The following is a 21,370-nucleotide window of genomic DNA, read 5'->3' as shown; positions in this document are numbered from 1 at the left end:
ACTTCACTGCAAGTTTTTACAAAGGAGAACAAGCGGCCAAATAAAGATTATTCTCTCTCCCTCTCTTTCTTTAAAAGTTGAAAAGAAGAGCATCTCATGCAGCATAATCCTTCAAAATGCCCCAGTTTGCACCTCTCTGTTTCCTTTCGAGTGCTGGGCCGCGCCGTGTTTATTACGAGGCTCCGTTGCCGTTGTAAATAGACATAAATCTCATAAAAAGAAAGGAAATATTGTTCAGGCCGACACCAAAGCCGCCCACTTACAGTGTTATAACGTTACTTATTTGATTCTCTTTCCCTTTTATTTATGGATTTCTGTTTTTTCGTGAAGAGTCTGGTCTGAAGACAATGAACCAACAAAAGATTGTTTTAACAGCTGCGTGTCTTTGATTACGCGCCGCTTTGAAGTATCACTTTAACTCACCCTTTGAACTTGGATAGAGATCAGAAATGAATTGGGCTGCGTTTTTGATGTAAAAAAAAAAAGGAGGGATTTTTTCCCCTTTTTTATCGTTGAAATGTTCATAAACTGTTCCCGAGGACAAGTTGGTGTTGATTTTCAAAGAAGCCAGGAGAGCAACGGGGCTTTCTCCTGCACCACGTGACCCAACGGGAGAAGAAGAGAGACCTGGTTATATCTTTTTTTTAGGCGCCACTTTTCTCTTTAAAAGAAACTGGCCTTGTGTGACTTATTAATATGAGGTGGCCTCCAACCTTAATACTGAATCACAATCTGTCAGAAAAATAAGAATGCACTAATGATAAAAAATATATTGCACAAGGATCTTGTTGTTCATGCCAAATTTTAAGTACGTTTATAGGATTAAGTAATTTAACACTAATCTGAAAGACTCAGTGTGGTAATGCCTTTAATCTCTGAGTACTTATTTTTTTCTCATTTAAACATGACGACGTATAGAGTTGAAGGGAGCAGATTAGTTTTATTTCTTTTCTTTTTTTTTTAAAACATGCTTTAACATGCAGTTAAGGACAAAAGGATTACCTTTTAGCACAACTGTGATTCTGATCTGGCAACACATTTAGTAGGCTCTTCTAAAGCCAGCGCCAGCGCTGTGGAGCGCTGCGTCCTGTAATAGTGTCTCTGGGGCAGTTTCACAGACCCAGATTAACCCTAATCTCAGGCTAAATTACCCTCATCTGGAAATACATATACGCACCATTGATCACTTCACACACCTCTGGTGTGGAAATGGAACTTTGGATGTTCGTACAGGTTTTTATTTTGCCAGTCTTTTCCTATAAGGGTCTAATCTGTTCATCTCTAGCTGTTTCTCTGTTATATATCCACCTAATCCATATTCAAGTGGCCAAATCTGTTCATTTAGGTCTCTGAAACACTTTGTGCTCCTCAGTTGTATTTAAATGGATTCATTGCTGATATTTATTGTTTGTTTCAGACCATTAGAACCTGTCAGAACCTGAAATTGAACTGGAATGGATTCTTCGGCTTAATTGTGAAATCTCCTGGATCTTTTCTTTTCTTCTTGTGCAGTGAGTTACAGTGTGGAGACAAAGTTAGGGCACATGGCCTATATCTGTCAAAGTCATTGAGAGACTGGGTGTAATGCTTGATTTATATTCCACACATTGTAAATTTTCATTGAATCAAGGACAAAGGAGTGGATGGTTTCTATACACCACATGACCCACATAGCAGGAGGTTTACAAAAAAATCATGATCTTCATAAACATGGATGCAAACAATGGTTATTGTTTTTTTTTTATATATGAGATGCACTATCGACATAATACATGTGTGTGTTTTTTTTCTCTTCGTTGCTTTTATCAGCCATTATTTCATATAAATAGACAGGTTCTTAAGGGCAACGATAATGTGGATGTGAATGAGCGAAGAAAAGGAAAGAAATTTAGATATTTTTACATGATGTCCTACATTTTGTCAGCTAAAATGGGGATATTGCCTGAGCGAGAGAAAGGCTTGTTCTTCAGTTGTCAAAAGGCAGTAAGTAATGATTAAAATAGCAGTGTGAAACGCTGGGAGATTAAAGTGATGCTAATGATAAGTGAGAGAAGAAAAGGGCAAGCTATATTTTAATTCCTGGGAGAATGGTTAATGACTTCTATTGCCTGAGATTAAGCCAAACCTGTCTCATCAGCTTTTTCTGCCCTGCGAAGAAAAAAAAAAGGCCTTTCTGTGCTTTAATTTATTAAACTCTTTTAAGGAAGCACATTGATCTACATAGGTTAAACTTTCAATGAAAAAAAAAAGGGGAAAAATAATCCACCATCTTCAACAGCAGGGCTGTCGAGTTGCTCAGGGCACACCATAAAGAATTCATTATCTATGAACTGCCACATTTAATCAGAAAATATCAATTATTTAAAGGGAAAGGTTTCCTCCTGTTTAGCACAAGAGGATTTATGGTCATGATTAAAGTGACAAGGGGACGAAATGTGCACTGGACGTTTCCTCGTACCTGTATATCTGACTCCGTTCGGGAGTTAGTGTGTTTACGTGTGTGTGTATTATCACAATTACATACATAATGCAGGAGTATACGGCAAGTAAAATATTTATCTTGGTGTTTCAGCTGTCCCAATTGACTAAGACATATGGTGTAAAATTTTAACCATGACATTAAAACAGAAACACCCCGTGACCTATGTAATGAAATGTATGGGTTTTGTTGACATGGCATTACAGTGATTCAACACCGTTCATTAATCTTTGTTCATGTGTGTGTGTTTTTTTTTTACCCTGTTTGGCATGTCCTTTGCCAAGTTACGGAGCAAAGCCAGAAACTGTGGGGCTCGACACATATTTTTGATGGTAATTAGCATGCATTCCGATCCACTGAGCCTCCTCGCTGCCTCGAGTCTTTATCAGCGCTGGGGTGATAGAAGTCATTCAGCATTTTGCTGACAGCAGATTATTCTGGTTTTTATACAGATGTCAGGCTCGGGTTGCTGGTGTTTCCCATTCTTTCTACGGGACCCTTAAGCTTCGTTCGGGGGAGGTGGGGACGCAGCAGAGATTATTATTATTATTTTTTTGGAGGAGGAGGAGGAGGAGGAGGAGGACTGGCCTCTGGTATTTAAAGCCCAGATGCTTCCTCCCTACTGATTGTACACTGCAGGAGCTCACGACGACGTCCCAGACCTACACAAACCGTCCCACGATGCTCAGCCAGGCTCTTAGTTGATGAGATCCAGCCCGCATTTTCATGGTCGGAGGAGTGCGGGGACACGGGGGTAAATCATTCTCCAAAATGACACAATGGAATAATAAGTAACGTGCTGAGACGGTACCGGAGTGAACAGGGCGGAGGAATGCGCCTGACAATGGGGCAGGTCAAGCTCCGACTGTAATGGTCGCAGTGACGGGGATCAATAGCATCAATGGCTGTTGCCCTGCGGAATTGGATACAGTGGATTCGCGCTAAACGCTCCCACCTTTGTCAGCCCCCCGCCCCGGAATTTAGAATACCGCTCAATAGGGCAACACAATTCGGCCGGACCGTGACACCGCATGTTTATTTATACAGATTTCACTGATAGGCCATTGGACGGTCGCTGGACGCCTGGTTTGCAGAGATGTAGCTGAACGTGCATAGTTTTTGTGCCATCCGCAGCAATGCATCGAGAAATCACATTAATAATTTGCGCATTTTGTCACATATTTATAGACACTCCTGAGACATCAACATGTCACAGTTGTTTTTAGATCCCTGTTGGTTTCAATTAAAATCTCACTGAGGCAATAAAAATAGACAATTAAATTGGAGCAGGCCCTTCAGAGTTGGAAATGGGCTGATGGAATTAACCTTGAACATCAATTAGGCTTTAAAATAAGCTTATATGTGCATACATAACACATCATTCATCGTATCATTCTCAGCGGTTGTCAGCAGTTTGTGTTGCTGTCTGTAAAAGTCGGTGCTTCAAATGGGTTGCTGGTTTTTGTAGAAAAAAATCTTTGCGCACTCCATCATTGTTTTTAGTAGCCTGTTGTGTTCTTTTTCACTGTTTGCTCACATTGACCATATTTTTTGTGCGATGATGATGACGATGATGATGATGTGATGTTTTTACGTACCTGGATCTTAATCTTAAATGAAATATTCTTACATTTCTAAACTATTTTTTTTATTAAATCAATGAACTAACAAATAAAAAAAATTTGGTCTTAATGAAAATCATTTCTTCACCTAATTAACATAATTTCTGGTGAAGAATGAAGCAAAATGAGAAAAGAAATTTGGAATATGTGCCAAAAATCATGACACCACGGTATTGTCCTATCATGTTTCCAGCATGTTAGAAAATGGATCTGTATAGAACAAATCACAACAGGCTGCATGAATCTAGTATCTGAATGTCATTGAGTTCTGTCTATATAGTCATATAATGTTCACAGTTACATATTTTTATCTGTTCATCAGCTGTGTTCTGAAGTACAATGTGCCTTAAATACCGGCGCTGAACATCTAGTCTGGGGGGTAGGGGAGGGGGTGTGTAGTTATCATCCCCGTTGGCCGCTGTCTCTGTAGGTATCTGTATAAATAATCCATTACCAGACAGTGTCTGATTGGTCAAGAGAGCGCTAGTCCAGCCTGTTGCTGCCTGGCTGCTGCCCTGCCAAAGTAAGGCTGACGCTCGTGTCACACCCTCCTGCCATTTCCAGCACCTCACCCACGCCCCCCTCCCCGGCCCAGAGAAGGCGCGCACATCTCCCTAATTCTTTTAATAACATGTGTAAATGGGCAAGGGGCCTATCAGTCTTTATCAGGCTCTCTGAGCAGCTGATACCACCTAGGGGCTGGGAAGTGCCCTGATTCATCTAACAGCCCGTGAAGACGATTCATTTCACTCTTCATTAGGAATGTGTTCTGGCATCTTCTGGACTTAGCATATCCATCGCCGCTCATTTTTCCTGGCCAGCCGCGGCCACCCTCCTCCCCGCTTTCTGCCCTTGGCAAATGAAAGGTCAAAAACGCTGCGGTGATTAATGAGGAAGAAGCTCTGGGATTCCACTGTCACCAGTGCCGCCACCTCCCCTCCCCCTCGTCCCACCCACCGCCCGCCCTGTGTTTTTTTATTCCAGACGCTAATTCCTTCAAGACTGCGTATGCCTGGTTGAGGAGATGGAAGTGACACGGCGCCTATTGGGTTTTTATTCGTCCCTTTTTTTTTTTTTTTCGGGACCGGCTCAAGCATCCCCCTTGTTTTGCCACCAACAGAAAAGCCTTTTTTCTCTTCTCTCGTTTTTTTCTTTTTTTTTTTTTTCCCTGTCCCTTTTCTCTCTGTGAAGAACCTTGCTATGAAATGGGGGACCATGTCTGCCCCTTTCACGGAACTGTTTATCACCAAGTGTTGCCAGATTTTTGTTCGGTTCCGCTTATGCTGAACACACGCAAAAAAAAAAAAAAAACCTGAAACACTCGTCGGCCTCAATGTGCTTTTTGTGTTGTGAGTAGGGGGGGTGGCCGTCCCCGGCCTCTTCACGCGGTGGATGACACTTCACCGGTCCGCCTCGACTGTTTATTTGAAAATGTAATGAAATATTTACTCTCTATTGCAAGAAGGATTAGCGGTGGTAATTGACTGCAGCAGCAGCGGTGGACCACTGTGTGTGTGTGTGTGTGTGTGTGTGTGTGTGTGTGTGTGCGTGCGTGTGTGTGAAAGCGCGGGGCGAAAGAGGGCCCCTCTTGTTTGAATGCAGATCCCCGGGCGCACAATGGGCCCCGTTAGCGAGCCCGAGTTTCGGCCTGTCACTCTCTCCCCCGCATGTTGCTTTTTTCTTCGGGAGATAAGTGGGCCTAATGCTGAACAAATAGTGGAAATCAGAATCCACTGAGAATGATTCGCCTCTCGTTTTCCCATGGCACCCAAATAGACGTCCAGTCACCGAGCGAGAGGGAGCGAGAAGGGGCGGGGGCGGCTCTCCAAGAGCAAAACAATTTTGTCACCACTGGCAAATCCAATTGAAAAGTCCCCTGGACTGCAAGGAGCCCGAGTTGACGGAGCGGGCCAGGCCGCTGAAAAGATCCAAGCGGCTAAATTGGCATCAGGTGTGGGCCCTTCTTGCCGGTGATGGGCTCCCACATTGTGCCGGCTAGACGTTTGGCCATTTACAAATATAATGGGAGAAATTAATGCAAATGAGCGAATGGACTCAAATGTATTTAAATGCAGATTGAAAAGGGGGCTCTGCGTTCGGCCTGATAACAAGTTGCTTTAGGAGAAGGGCCACATTGTCCGGGGCTCGTCCCAGACCCCCCACTGTTTCCATCCCCTTGCCATGTTTTTTTTTTTTTTTTTTTTACTTGCTCTCTCATTCATTTTCTCACTTGTGTCTCATAAGAGCTCATTGTTCCCTGCGTACACTCTCTCTCCAAACTATTTACATTGCTCATTTATGTGAATTTTCTGATGTTTTTCAGAGCCCTCGGCCATCCAGTAAAACAGTTAATTGCAGGACGAGGAAAAGGGGGGAAAGGAGGGGGGCAGGAGGCCGAAGCGAAAGGTCCGCTCGAGCGTTAGTGATTACGTTGCAGTTGTCCGTAACCTCATTATAACCTGCGTAGCAGGCAATAGCATGTGCTTCAAAAAGACAAAAAAAAGTTCTTAACCCAGCACCGGTCAGTTTCTTGCCCTTTGGCGATCGGCCCTTTTTTAAACATCCCTTTCCTTATTTAAGGCTCTCGTTACAGTTCCTCAGAAGTGCTGAATTAGGGTTATATTATGGTTCCTGGAAAACATTAGTTTCCCGAAAAGCAATATGCAGAAACACTGGTAAAGTTTGGTCTTGTTTGGGACAGGTTTTTACTTGTTTTACAATCTGCTGACCAAGAAACTAATGTACAATTCAATGTTACTGTCATTGCACAAATACAAAGATTTAATTTAAAGCAAATTATCAGAGTGAAGGTATCGATGCTGAAAATACAAATATTAAAACCATAAAACTATAAAGCATATAAAATATATGTAAAAAATATAGAAGTGTAAGTCAGTCTGGATAAGAGTGTCTTGTAAATGTTGTGAGTGAATTAGTCCAATGAAAGGATTGTGGAAGAAGATTAGGCCCATAATGATCTTTGTAGATTTATCTTATTTATTCTATTATGTATTAGTGAAGAACTTCGTAGAAACTTTTGAAATTATTTTTTTAGAAACCCCACCATTTTAGCCATGTTTACATGACACATAGTGGGTTCAGTACTATAGAAAATAACCTTTTTTTTTTTTCAAATACAATTTACATACAATTAATTTTTGTTAATTAGAAAGCCTGACTTGCGCATTTCCCGTGTCATAATTGTCATGCATATTTAAACGGGCCAGCTTGTGTTTTTGTCTGATTATTGTTTGATAAGTGAGGGAGAGAGAGAAAACACACACACACACACACACACACACACACACACACACACACACACACAACAACGCATATTCCTTTAGCCCGACTCGCCCCCTCTGATTCAGCGGCATTATTAATCATGCGAGGGGGAACAATGCGTGCTCGGACTGTCCTGCTGCTTTTTGTGTAGCTGCGTGTTAAGATGGCGGGGTTGGGGGGGGGGGAGCGGCGGCAGGGGGGGGCGGGCAGATGTGAGAGGAGGTGAGGGCATAGATGAGCCCGTGTCCAGAAGGTTCCGGGCCCGTGATTAATGTGAGAGATAATGCGGAGGGGAAATGAGTAAACACTCCCGCACTCCCTGCTTTGTGCTTCAACGGCTTGATGACAAGGGCAGCGCAAGGTGAGAATTTAACAGGCTCGCCGAAGAAGGCACGAATGAAAGAAGAAAGAAGGAAAGAAAGAAAGAAAGAAAGAAAGAAAGGAAAAAAAGCAAAGGAGGAGGGGGTGGATTCAAAGGAGGAGTGAAGCATGACAGACCTGGGCAGAGAGACAGTGGGAGTAGGAGTGGGTAGGCTTCTAATAAAGTGGGCTGACAAAAGTGGAAGTTTTTCAAGAGAGGAATAATTAAAAACGCTCAAGGGACTGCAGTTTTAATTTCACATGTAAAGGGCTAAAGATTTCATTTAAAGGCGCACCGAGAAGGGAGTAGGTTAATAAGATGAACAAAAGCGTGGAATGTGAGAACATACACTGTGAGAACGCTTGTTGGACTTTCACCCGACACGTTTTTAATTATCTGTCTCCCTCCCTGTTTTTTTTTTTTTTTTCCGTAAAGAGGGTGGAAGGAGGAGATTAACTGATTAATTACTCGTGGTCAAAGACCCTGTGACCTTTCTCAGTCTTAAACGGTGACAGGAGGCCACGGTGGGCCGTCACTTTTTCCTTTTCTCTTTCTCTCCTTTCTGAGAACAGCCACGTTCTCTCCAGTTTGACCCTCTTGGGGCCGAGTGGCAGTTGCAGTCGAGCTGATGGAACGTGTTCCTTCGGACTGGCCAGAGTCTATTAATTACAGAATAATTGGGGAGATTGAACCAAGGGGTCCTGAGTTTGTTCAGAGATGTTAAACACTGCTCTAATTCAAAAGGATGAGCCACTCTGTTTCACTGATAGAGTTCTGACGGCGGGACAATGTGACTTCGCAGGGCTGCCTTGTCACCTTCCCTCACTCACATGGCTAAAAAATAAATAAGTAAGTAAGTAAAGTCATAAATCGCTGTGTTGGTCTGACACGGTGCTCCCCTGACATTCAAATTCCTGTCAGATTTCCTTCTTTCACCCCATCGTTCTGTCGCATGACCCCCAGCTTGCCAAAAAACATTCGCGCTGGGAATGAACAGGGCGCAGCAATCCCAAAATCCCGCCACTGCCGCCCTGTCAAAGCTCACACACAGGGGCCTGACAATTTGGCATTATGTGTTTATCAGTCTCTAATGAAATGCTGACAACGTTGCCGCACAAGGGATACTGTGTTCCATTAATAGCATTTAACGAACCTTGGGTTCTCACAATGCCGGTGCCCTATTGCCGGTGACAGCTAAGAGGCCCGGCAACCGCTCCCTGGTGGGAGGACATATTATGCATTATGAACATGTGCAGTTCTATTCTTCCCTGGACCATCCTACATGTTGAATAGGCTATATATTTTTGGCATCAATTCTCTTTTTTCCCTTTTTTAAACATTCTGCATTTTTCAATACGCATTTAAAATGTAAAATGTCTCTTCCTACCTTATATAATATGGTTAACACGTAGTTGTCCTTCAATTTTGTAAAGCATTTGTTGAGTTTTTCTTAAAAAAAAATCCACTCATGCACACATTTTGAGAAAATATCGATACAGCAATATACTGTGATATTTTACATTGTGATATTGTATAGATACACAGACATCAAACTTCGATATTTTTGTATACAAATTTAGGCCACCGGTAGTGCTGTCGAGCGTTTTCTTTAGTGAGGTCAGCAGAGATGAGAATCAGCATGCGACTGCCACCTCCACTCCTGTAGATGGCGCTGTAGACATGACATACCGATCACAGCATCTTGTATTTCAGCTCTGTTCAGCGTAATATTGCATCGTATCGTATCATGAGGTCCTTGTCAATACACTCCCCTCTTTATCAAATACAAATTTGGATTATGGATGTTGATTTTATAGCATTTCTTCCAGTTCCCTCATGAAAAAGCTTGTTTAAAAATATGTTATGGGGAATTCTGAATTCCCAGTTGGAAAATATCATCTTGAACGCCCCTGCAGTCAGACTGCCCTGTGCATCAACAATAGTAAAAACTGAGCTAAAATCTACTCTTTTTGTTCTGTCAACCAATTGCTTCTTACAGTTTTATGTGGTTCAGGTGAAGTGTTGCGAAGACTTTTGTCTTTTTTACCTTTCTTTTTCCTTGCTTTTGTGCTAAGGATCATTGCGACGCTGGTGAAAGAGGAACTTTATCTAAAACTCCATTGTATGTTGGTAACGTGGTTATCATCTCTTTTTAAGAGTTTGCCAAAAATTACTACTGCTGCATAACTACTTTTTATAAAGGCTCATTTCTCAAAAATGACACCCAAAAACAAGAATCCATATCATTCCGGCTCTGTGAATGATATGGCAAATGAATGATTTATAGGAATGAAACAAACCATTAAAATAATTTTGACGGCCCATTTCTCCATAAACACACCCAGAGCTTCCTAGCACACATGCTCACGCTGTAGCAGATAACGTTGCGCGATTCCAGATCTGTTTCACATCTTAAAACAAGAACAATAGTCCAATAGAACCCTTTTGAAGTGTCTTTAGTACCAAGGCAGACCTCAGTAATTAAGCAGGTCGTAAGCGTGGGCCGGGGTCGGGAGACTTTGAGCTTCGCATTAGCATCGCTAACAGCGCGTCTCTTAAAAAGTTCCCCCCTCGTCCCTAAAGAGGATCATTATATCTTATTAGCCAGTGTTGAAAGTTTGGGCTTTTGTCACAAATAATTGGCGGGAACGCTCCTTTCCCGCCCCTGACTCCGCGGCGGCTTATCCCTGCGTCCGTACTCATGTCCAACAAGTCGTTCAAAGCCTAGCGCTTCGCGGCGCACCAGTGAGAGGCCCCGGAACGTGAGTGAAATATCGCTGAGGTATGCCGCCTCATCTGTAATACAGTGTGTAGACTAATATCACGAGCCTTTTCTCCCCCCTTTATATTGCAGTGAGATATTGATCGGCTAAAATTGTACCATATTGGAGCTGTCTGTTGTGATATTCATCATTCTGTCACGCCGGCCCTCGCCCCCCCCCCCCACATTCCCCCGCCGCGCGGCCCTCGTTCCGACGAGTTATTAGAAGCCGCCGTTTGAGGAGGTTGAAGGGTTTTAGCCTCGTGGATGTTGCAAACAATTCATCAAAAAAAAAAAAAAAAAGAAAAAGAAGAAAAAAAAGAGACGAGTGCAGGGGAGGGGGGGGGAAAATGGAGGGTGATAGCGTTCTTTAAGATTTATGTCTACTCAAGCCTTACATTAAGAACTATATCATCAAGTGGCGAGGACACCGCGAGTCAGGCTCCGATCTGCTGAGTCCGGCCCTTCGCTCTCGCTGTTGAGCTTTAAATGGACTTTTTTCCCCCCCTCCTCCTCTTCCCCTTCCCTCCCCCTCCCCGTGAAGCTTTTAAATGGAATCCACAGCTTCCAGGAATAAAGCTGTGATTTACTTAGCGCGCCGCTCGGGTCAGGGCCCTGATAAAGCTTGTCTCCAGTAATTGTCGTTACCCTGACTTAGACGCCGCTCGGCCCGGGCCGCCATTATTCCACGTTCGGCAGTTAATGCCAATCAGTCAATGGGAATGAAAGCAAACTTGTACGTGCCACATTCAATTTGTGCACCCCGTCCGAACGCCACCCATTTTCCCTGTGCAAACACACCACACACACACACACACACACACACACACATTTTCCAAAACTGCCTGTTTGAGTTCCTGTTGTGTTTTTTTTTTTTTTTTTTTATCATCCTCCTTCCTGCCATTTGCATTCCCTGTGAACACAGTGAGAGATTCCAGCAGCAGGATCACAGAGAGACGAAGCCGCGCTTTGATTCCTCCCAACTGCGTACAAATGCACGCGGCATGGGCGCAGGCGGGGGGCGGGGGTGGCTGTCTTGTTTAGGAGACTCTGACGCGAGTACAGTAAGCGGCGGCGTTTTTTAGCGCCACAGCTGGCCGGATTGATCGGGGCCGACTCCGGGACAGAATTCGCCGGATGACTAAACAATTTCCAAATATGCAAACACTCCGTTCCACAGGCGTCCCCCCCAGGGAGCGACTTCTGTACGTACAGTGCGCCTCGAACCTCCCACTCCTTCTTCTGTCACGTAAACATGGCCTCTCCTCTCCTCTCCTCTCCCACCACACATCAATTTTGGACTCCCTGGACTATTTACTTTCCATTAATTATTAAAAAAAAGAGAGAATAAACAGTGGATAGTTTTTGTTTAATGTTTCACACAGGATTCCGATCCACAGTCCAATTAATGTTAATCATTAAAGACTTCCTGTTTAGCTCCCACATGGAGAGTGTTTGTCTCGGAGGGGACATCATCGCCTCTCGGCCCCCCGCCCGTGGGAGTCGGTGCGCGGCCTGATCATGTTAGGACTACCTCATGCCCCCTTTTTAGCTCCGTCTGTTTGGAGTTGAATGTAATCGCGTCCGGCACTGCCACATTTCGCAGCGCTCCACCGGGGAGACTCTCTAAACATGATGAATTAAGAGCTCTTCGCCTCAGTTCATGCACTCAAATAAATCTTACATAAACATAAATGGTGTATAGATGTAGAGTTAATTATAAAAACATATTTCAAACACAAATAAAAATAGCATGAAGATGCTAAATTTAAATTGAATAGTAATGGTATATAGATGCAAGTAAAAGCGGTATATCAGTGGTGAATATTCATATATCCTATCAATGCTCGGTCATTGTGTATAGGTTCATGTGTGTGACGTGTGTCTTGTGCATGCGTATGTGTGGTGTGAACATTGTGGGATTGTGAGTTCATGTGATTGTGCATTTGTGTGTGTGCATACAGGCATTTGTGGATAGTGTGTGAGTCGATGGGCATAGTTTGAAAATGAGTAAAGTGACATGAGAGGAATATTTGATTTTAGATGCTGACGTTTTAGGGGTAGGGTCAGGGTCAGTATTGTGACATGGTAACAGTTAAACATTTGTTGTACATATGTTATATATTCATCACCATACAGAGCCCCATTTAAGATATTAAATGCGTATGGATGTGTGTGAGTGTACATGGGGTGTGTGCGAGTATTGCATATTGTGATGGTAAACAGGTATTGATTTTGAAATCATTCCTCATTCGTTCCCATGCTCTACTCTGGCTTCCCTTTGTTTGGCTGCTGGTTAATTGTCACCCACTGTTAATATTAAAAGCACATTAAAGTCTTAACTATTGGCACTATCTGAAGTTACTTTCAATGACAATTTCATAAAACAATAGGGGCGGATTAATAAAGTCAGGCTTTATTTCTGTTATCCACCGCCTTTACTATGGGGAACCAATTAAATGCGCTTCAGGATGACTTTCAGCTATTTGCAGTCAGAGTGTTCCTCTGCCAGAATTTGGGATTAATTGGGAATTAATCTCAGCACCAGAACAAGTTTGCCTTTGTCTGGCGTGTGAGACATTCAGTCTCACTGCCGAGGTTACGCCAACCTGTTTTGTCCTGGCCCCGCCTCCCCCTCCCTTCTTTTAAAGATTGATACCTGCGAATCCCAGCGTCCCTCCGAGCCGAAAGAAGCAGCCATTAAAAGGGAATATTTGACGGTTAATTTTTTTATGTACTTTCTGTAATTTTGAGTTTATTTTTAAAAGCTTTATTAGCCATGCATATTAATGACTCAATTAATTCTTTTCATCCTTGCAAGTCGACTGTTTGTTTTTCCTGACCTTTTTATCTTAGAAGCATTCACGCCTGGCTTGGTTTAAGCACTTACTCCACACTGGGTTTCCCATAGCGGAGACTCCGACAAAAAAAATGGAAAAAAAGGAAGGCAGCTGTTTTTATTCGCGCAGCGGTTGAGCCCGCAGCCCCTTTGCTCGGCCAGGAAGCCTGGCGGACTGAAATGGGACAGGAAATATGGCATTATTACACGCCGAGCATCTGCCTGACCGCACCGCACCGCAACCCTCACGTTCACTCGTTCAACACCGTTCTTTCCTCCCCCTTTACTACTATTTTAATTTGAGAGGATCTCAGTAAACAGAGGCAGGGGTGGGGGTAGGAGCCCCGGGTGGGCACGCTGGCCCACGCCACATCTATCTCCCATTCAGAGTTTTAGCGGTAAGGACAGCAGGAATAATTGAAAAGTGCAGCTGGTCTGTGTACAATCTTGTAAGGGATGCCGAGGAAATGAGATTAATCAGAGGCAGACATTGTGAGGAAAGTTTGTGCGAATGCCTGACAGTCCTGCTCGCTCCCTCATTTCAGCGGCTGGCAGGGCAGCAGGCTGCTCCCAGGGAAATGCGCTCCTTTCATACTTGAGTAATTGATGAATTGTATGCAATATGCAAATGAGAATCCATAAATCTTATGAATGACAGCTTAATTTATGTGAGCCTTAATGAATGCAGGATTAGATTTTAATTAAATATCCTCAAAGGCACCCTGACTAGTAAGTTTTTAAAGCCGTGTTTTGAAGACTTGTTTCATATGCATTACAGTTCATTGGGGGAGAAAGAGGGAGAGAGAGCAAAAGATCTGTTGAAGCAGTTAGATGATGAGAATTTCTTTGCGAAAATTTTTAAGATAAGACCTGTAATATTTTTTTTGTGCGCACCAAAAGCACCGCAATTAATAGATTCTTGAGTTTTTATCACATTGGCTGATCTCCTTTTTACTTTCCTAGAACTGTTCTTTTTTTTAAACATTTTATTAAGTGCATTAACTTCAGCGCTATCTGATTCATAACAGTTCGTACAGTATCTTTTTAATTAAGAGAATCATCCATTAGGCATGGAAAAATCAACCAATTAGGCATTCTTCACCAATTCCCATGATGTACGAAGCCTGCTTCACTCATTACGACTCGTAATAGAACTGATTCAAAACAATTTTCGGCCTTACAATTATAGAACACAATTACGGAATCATTTTTTTAACCATTAATGATGCATTAAAATAATCAGCTTTTTATCATTTTTTCAGATCTTTCTTTTTTTTTTTTTAGTTCCACCGCGCTCTTTAGAGCACTGATTTCTTTCTCCAGCTCGGATGTTACGTGATCGGCCACGGCCATGTAAATGGAGCTGAAGGAAGGAACACGGCTGGGCCACGGTTCCTCTGCACCGGTGGGATCTGATTGGCCTGCCCAAAGGCCCTCTAATCAGACAACCTGCCTAACAAAAGGAAACAGGAAGACCACTTTTATAACCAAAGGTTCTTTTTTATCTGCGAATGTTACGCCTAGCGAGAGCTGCTACGCAGCGCACTTCTTCTCCTTTGATTTTTTTAAATCTTTGCATTTGATGTTCGGATTACTCTCCTAGTAGACGCACTGTGGGCAAGGTGCAGCACTCGCAGGGCCGTTTGCATATTTATTTATTTTATATCCTTCTTTCGATTTTTTTTTTTGTAATGTGTAAGTGCACATAATCCATCTATCTGCATCTGATAAGCAACTCAAACTACCAGTTTGAGAGTTTGTGACAGGTGCAGCTGATCGAGATAAAGCGACAGAAGCAGAATGCAAATAAAGCTGCTGATAAAAGCAGACGAGGAGGAAAAAGATCAGAGCCAGGATTGATGAGCGCCGTACCGGCAGAATGGCGGTCATTCGTGTATCAATGATTGACTTATCTGTGGATAGTTTCATTAGCTTGCAGATTCCTGTTCTGTGTGTGTGTGTGTGTGTGTATGTAAGACGTGTAAGAATTCACATGGTTAATTATTAGCAGTCATTAATACCGTATCTCCTCCCCTGTCCTTCTGTATTTCTTTCTAATTAGAACTCCCATGTGCCGTTCTCTTTTTCCACCCTTTATTTTCCCTCCTTTTTACTGCTTAAAGGGGCTCCGAAGTTCTTAGACGGCCATAACTCTATTATTTTACCTTTCGTAAAGCTGCATTTCTCTCCATTGTCACCTATATAATCCCCAATTGTCTTGTTTATATAGTAAATAGCAGATAAATCAGAACAAAACTGAAATAATAAATAAATAATTTAATATTATTGATTTCTTGTATTGTATTTTAAGTCCCTCCCACTTTTTAGCATTTCTGCATGGACATGCCAGCATTAGAACACAAATCTCTTTTTTACGTCCCTACTTCTCCAACTGTTTCCTCCTACTCAGTTTAGATTGTTACTAGTGTGTTAATGCTGCACAACCAATTCACTTTTTCTGAGTAGAAGGTATGGTTCTCTGTATGGTTCCATATCTGCTTTAGGCCCTGTATGGAAATTGTTCTGTGGTTTGTTCGGCATATTATGTTTTACATTTGGAAACAAGAACAAACTGATTTAAGTGATAGTTCCCTCCAGTTATTTCTTTGATATCATTCCGACTGCAACTTCTTTCCCTTCACAACAAGCCCATCTTATCTCCCTGATTATGGATTTGTAGTTATTTAAATCAGCGCTGTTAGTCCTGTCCTTCTACAAACACAGATAAATCCTCAGCGGCGCTCCGCCAGTCGAGTACACAAATGTGGCACCTCCGAAAGTTTTAAGCTGCCGAATCTGAATGCGGCTTATAATTTGGAGCGGCGAGCTATCGCCCGGGCCCTGTTTTCACCGCTGGTCAACACCTCGGCAAACCAATCAATGGGACGCGCGGCGCTATCGCGCCCAAAAAGGAATGAAAAATAAACCTGCGATAATCCCCCCAGTTAAAAAGGTTATTCCGGGCGATAAAAAGCTATTTTGTTAATTTATTTACTCTCTGCCGCAGAGAGATAAAGAAACAGAACAATTAGGGAATTCTAGGTGAGAGATTTTAAAAGGGCAATGACATTGGGTTAATATTTTATGAGGTCTGATTGGCAGGGCCTGGGCGAGCGCGGCGTTTGCAGAGGCGCGGGGAGGATGATTCCTCTGCTTGTTTGGGTATACAGTGAATAAATGGAATAAATATCGTCCCCCCCCCCACACACACACACACACATCAAACAAAGACTGAGACGAAAGGTTAATTGCTCCATTCGAGTCGACTCAAACTGCTCTGCTCTTCCGAGTAGGCTGGGGAAGGCCGTTTAACCCAGGCGCGGGAAAAGATTTTGGCGGGGGGTCCGAGGCACGGCCGATCGTGCTGTTTTTGTTGCGCGGTTGTTAAGCAGCTATCGGCCCATCGTCGTTTCTCTTTTGGCTGAACCGCCCGCGCCTAAGTGGCCACTGTGCTGTTATCTGATATCGGGGCAACGGAGCCGGATTTCGGAGCGGCCATTTCCTGTTACGTCTGCTTCCTGGAAAAGAAGGTGAGAACGTGAATTTAATTACCGCCTGTATATGGCGTTGTCGCACTGAACTTAGCACTGTTTTGCGAACGCATAATCTGATTGCTTTCGGGGTGTGCGGGGTGTTGGGTGGGATCAGGTTTCCAGCCTGCAGTCTTGAGTCAACATGGACCCGGTCCATTAAAGGAAGCCTGGTTCAGGGAAAGTTCAGGCCTGTGTTCTTTTCGACCGAAACCAGAAAAGGAGAATTCCTTATTTTTGTGACATATTTGTCTATTTTATGGCCATGGAGCTATCAGGGTCTGTTATGCTTGCTAAACTGAAGGAGAATATGAGATCAGTGATTATCTGGAGAGTAAATAGAGCGAGGGGGACGTAGCACAGGGGACATCTGCACATTTCTTTTCATTTGTTTTGTTTTAAACAATCCAAAGAGTGTTTCAGTCTTTTTAAAATTGCTTTCCAAAAGAGGAGAGTCTTTCCATGTACTTCTGTATGTGTGTATACACAAACCCACACACACACACAAACCCACACAGGCCCCTTCATAGTAAACATTTAATAATGTGCAGAATTAAATGTTCAACACCGATATCTACGTTCATTCTAATCGTATTTGTTGTTTTTTTTATATTGGGGGCAGTATAGACACAAAGAACAAAATGTGTAACTTGTGTAAAAGTTAGGCAACATGTTAAAAAGTTTTAATCACAATCGCAACCTCAAAAATGCTTTATTATGACCGCCATCACTATGTCAGTTGTTGCTCTATTGGATTTATTGCTTAAAAAATTCTATAAATGCTGTACAGAAGTATTTAAAACAGACCTCATTACTTTAATATGTGAAGTGAAAGTACACTAACCTTTAGACTATTGTGTAGCAGTTATTATGTGAGGTTTCTGGTTGGCAGGTTCTAGCTCCACTACGTACTAGTGATTCTAAAGTGTAAATAAAAAGGTTCTGTCACATTCTTACCAACTCACAATACAGTAGTACTTCAACCTTGCCATCGTGACTCTGATGGGAAAGGTCTCACACTTAACTTGCATCTGGTTCTTTAGTGCGAAAACTGGTCCAGTGAGTGAATGATGGTGACATCACATGGGCTGTAGCCATCTAACAGGGTAGGGGTATCTAATATACTGGCCAGCTTTCTCCCTTTGGTCTATTCCTTTACTGAGCCCAAAACCAACCATTTGCAACTGTACTTATTGCACTAAAATGACATATTAAAATGATGTCATATAGTCAATATATGTGTTACAGTAAGTGAAACTGCAGGATTTTATTGATTTGGTTTTGCCTCGGTGCAAAATGCTTTTGCCATCACACTTATTGTCAAGTGAACTGTTCACATATTCTTTCCCTCTTAGGCCGATGTGAAGTTTAGGAAAGGACAGCAATTGAGACAGTTTTGTTGTGATGCTTGGAAAAGGTTAATAAATGGTGCTCAATGCACGTCACGAAATCTCAAACATGCCCTTTAGCCAACGTTTTACAATAATGGCCTACTTTTGCAAGTTTCTGTGCCAGGCTATTTAAGGACTCTGCATCAGCAGCTTGATAAATAGCTCGGCTCCCTTGCTCCACTCCAGGTTATGTTCTTCTCAGGGTCTGGCGACATCAAGTACTCATGGATAAGCTTCGGGACAAACTGCACAAATTCAGCGGAGCTCAGAAAAAGTGCTCTTGATCTACGAGTGTCTGTTTGAAATGAGCTTTCGCCACTGTTTCTGACAGTGAGGCTAAAAGCAGAGTAGACTCTTTCATGCTGGAATGCTGAAGCATGATCAAGCTTTTTGCAGCAATGCTAGAAATCCCATGTTATTTGATTAGGAGCTGCCAGAACTTGTAACACACTGCGGCTTGAAGCTGGGGTGCATCTCGCAAAGCTACCAACTCACATGGTCAAAGCTAGTTTCATGCTTTCTGCTGTGTTTGTTAATGTATTTAGCATTTTTTTTTTTGTAGAAATCACATTACAGGGGGTGGGAATCAGCCAAAGTCAGTACTGTAAATGTGCAATTTTAACTTGTGCTTGCTACCTGGGAGAGAGACACTTGTTCTCATTATTTGTCCACATCATGGGATTAAAGGGGCTGAGAACAAATCCAGCAAAATGTTTTGATTAACATAATAAAAAAATAAATACAATACACATTACACATGTAAAATAATGTTGACGATAATAAAAAAAATCTTTGAATCACATCACTTTGAATATGCACAAAGAAGTTCTAAGACCTAGACCTCATTAGCTGTCTTTACTTTTCCCTTATTATATAAATTACGGAAACACTGTGAGAGGCTTCAGAACACTGGAAAGGAGAAAAAAAACTTATGTTTCTGTTCTGAATGAACTTATATGAAAAACATGAACATGAAAAACTTTTTTAATCCTTGTATGTTGGTAATGTCTTTTGATTAAGTTTGAATGAAACAAAATTTGAGTGGTTCGCCTCCGAACGTTTCTTCTTTAAAAGGGTTTCTTGCAGATATTGTGTATCACCTTTCACGCACAGACAGGCACTCTTCAAGAAATTCATTCTGTAATGCGTTCACTAAATGCTTCCTTTTATTTCCGAAGCCAGTGCTGCTGGAGTTAAAGTTGATGTGACATTTTTGTCCATTTGAGTTTTTCAGCCTGTAGTGTTGTTAGGAGAGGGGGGAAGAAAGCCTTTTACCATCACATGCCCTCTATTGAGTCCTTTCATAAATAATTCAGCTGGGTACATTGAAAGTGATGACAGCAAAACTGTCTGCAATCGCTCCCCGAGATCAAAGAAGTGTTTCTACAAAAATAGGAATTGCATTTCAGGACTTCAGTGCGCCGCCGCTCTCATTGGTGCACCTTCAGCTCATCTGAGAGAAGTGGAAATTGAGGAAATCAGAAAAGGATTACATGAAAGCAGTGTTTGAAAGAGGAAAATGCAGTTTCATTGCAGAGCTGCTCCAGACACATCATTACATCATTACTCTCATGTTTCAAGCGAATAAGACCAGTCTGTACTTTGCCGTTTTATGTCAAAACTTGCATTTATTTTAAAGCATTGATCAGCCACAGCATTAAAACCAGGGAAGTAAATGAAATGGGTTCTCAGATCTAGTGAGGCAATTGTTGAAGTTGCTGTGTTGGAAAAATGGACAGATGTAACGATCCGAGTGATTTAAAGGAACAAATGTTTGATGCTAGACAACTGGATCCGAGTATCTCCAAAGGGGTTTGAAGAAGGTGGTCTGGTCTGATGGTCTGATTTCTTTGCCAACAGGATGCCAGTGGAGCTATTGTGCAGCTCTGCTAGGAACCTTACTTACTTTGACCACAAATCCAGACAACTTATGCTAGCAAACGAGCCCAGCACATTGAAATGAGTGCCCCATGTCCTGATCCTGATGTCTGGGTTCATTAAAAGCGCATAGGTGGGTGGTTTTATTGTTATGGCTAATGGGTGCATATACAGGAACTGTTGTAGCCCTGCTGCTTTAGCCTGGGTTGTTTCAGGAAAAAAGAGCCCCGCGCTGGCTCTGGCGGCGAAGCCATATTGATTAGAACAGAGTTGTCACTGTGTGCAAAGAAAAAAAAGTAAGTGGAAATCAGCTTTGAGGGCCTTGCTCATTAATCATCCCATGATCTCAGCAACTGATTTGGAGTAATAAAAGTTTCCATCACGAACGTACAACAGGTCTGAATCAACCCCCCGTCACACCACCTCCCAGCTAAGTCCCGTATTAAATCAAGCAAGCAGAACATTTCCTTAGGCAGCCGTTGCCTTTTAATTTCCTGAAGAACCTTAAAATATCATTCATTACAAGATCTACACATATTTGGTTTTTAAAAGTCTCATAAATCAATAGCGGCCTGACTGCAATAATTATAACAAGTTAACATGTAATTTCCAGCTCGAATGCTGCATGCGGGGAATTTTAGCATATGCAAACGAGGCAATTCAAATAGTGTCTGGATATTAATACGGAGGAGCAGGTAACGAGGTACGGCCTATGAATTATGCATCAAAAAGTGGTTGATCTTCAATAAAGGAAATGAATTCGCTGTGTAATCTAATTAGTTGTGGAAGTCTATTATGTTGAGCTGCAGAAAGCAACTGTCCTTGAAAAGGGATTTATTTACAGTACAAGTTAGCTCTTTGGAATGAAACTGCATTGTGGCGGCGTCCGAATGTTAACATCGCCCTCCCCCCCTCTCTTTCTCTCCACCTCCCCCAACCCACCACCCGCCCGCCCCCAATCTATTTCTCTCTCTCTCCGACTTCACTTTGTTTTAGCTCAAGACCTGGGAGGCCTCCGAAAAGGACGCAGAGCGTTACATCGCCAGAGAACCAGCACCTAATGCCTCACACTGTCCCCGGCCTGATGTCGCCAGGAATCATTCCCCCCACAGGTACGACTTTTTAGGCCCCTTCCCATCAGCCCCTTCTCCACCCGTGGCCTCACAGCAGTTGCCGGCGCGTCCTCTAAATGGCACATCGGAACGAGTGACAGGAGCTGCCCCAACA

General features: G+C 42.7%; 1 protein-coding gene across 5 annotated transcripts in view; it reads left to right on the top strand.

The window, feature by feature from the left end:
- The window catches only part of dachd (dachshund d), a 100,745-nt gene that overhangs the window by 28,269 nt on the left and 51,106 nt on the right, over positions 1 to 21,370 (top strand). For all 5 annotated transcript variants that reach the window (XM_028991519.1, XM_028991518.1, XM_028991516.1 and 2 more), the window contains exon 2: positions 21,140 to 21,255. In XM_028991519.1, coding sequence (XP_028847352.1) covers positions 21,140 to 21,255 — 116 coding nt within the window. The remainder of the gene's footprint in view (positions 1 to 21,139; positions 21,256 to 21,370) is intronic.

This window comes from Denticeps clupeoides, chromosome 9, assembly GCF_900700375.1.
Source record: "Denticeps clupeoides chromosome 9, fDenClu1.1, whole genome shotgun sequence".
NCBI lineage: Eukaryota > Metazoa > Chordata > Actinopteri > Clupeiformes > Denticipitidae > Denticeps > Denticeps clupeoides.
The sequence above is the reverse complement of the archived record's forward strand: the minus strand, read 5'-3'. Positions and strand labels throughout refer to the sequence as shown.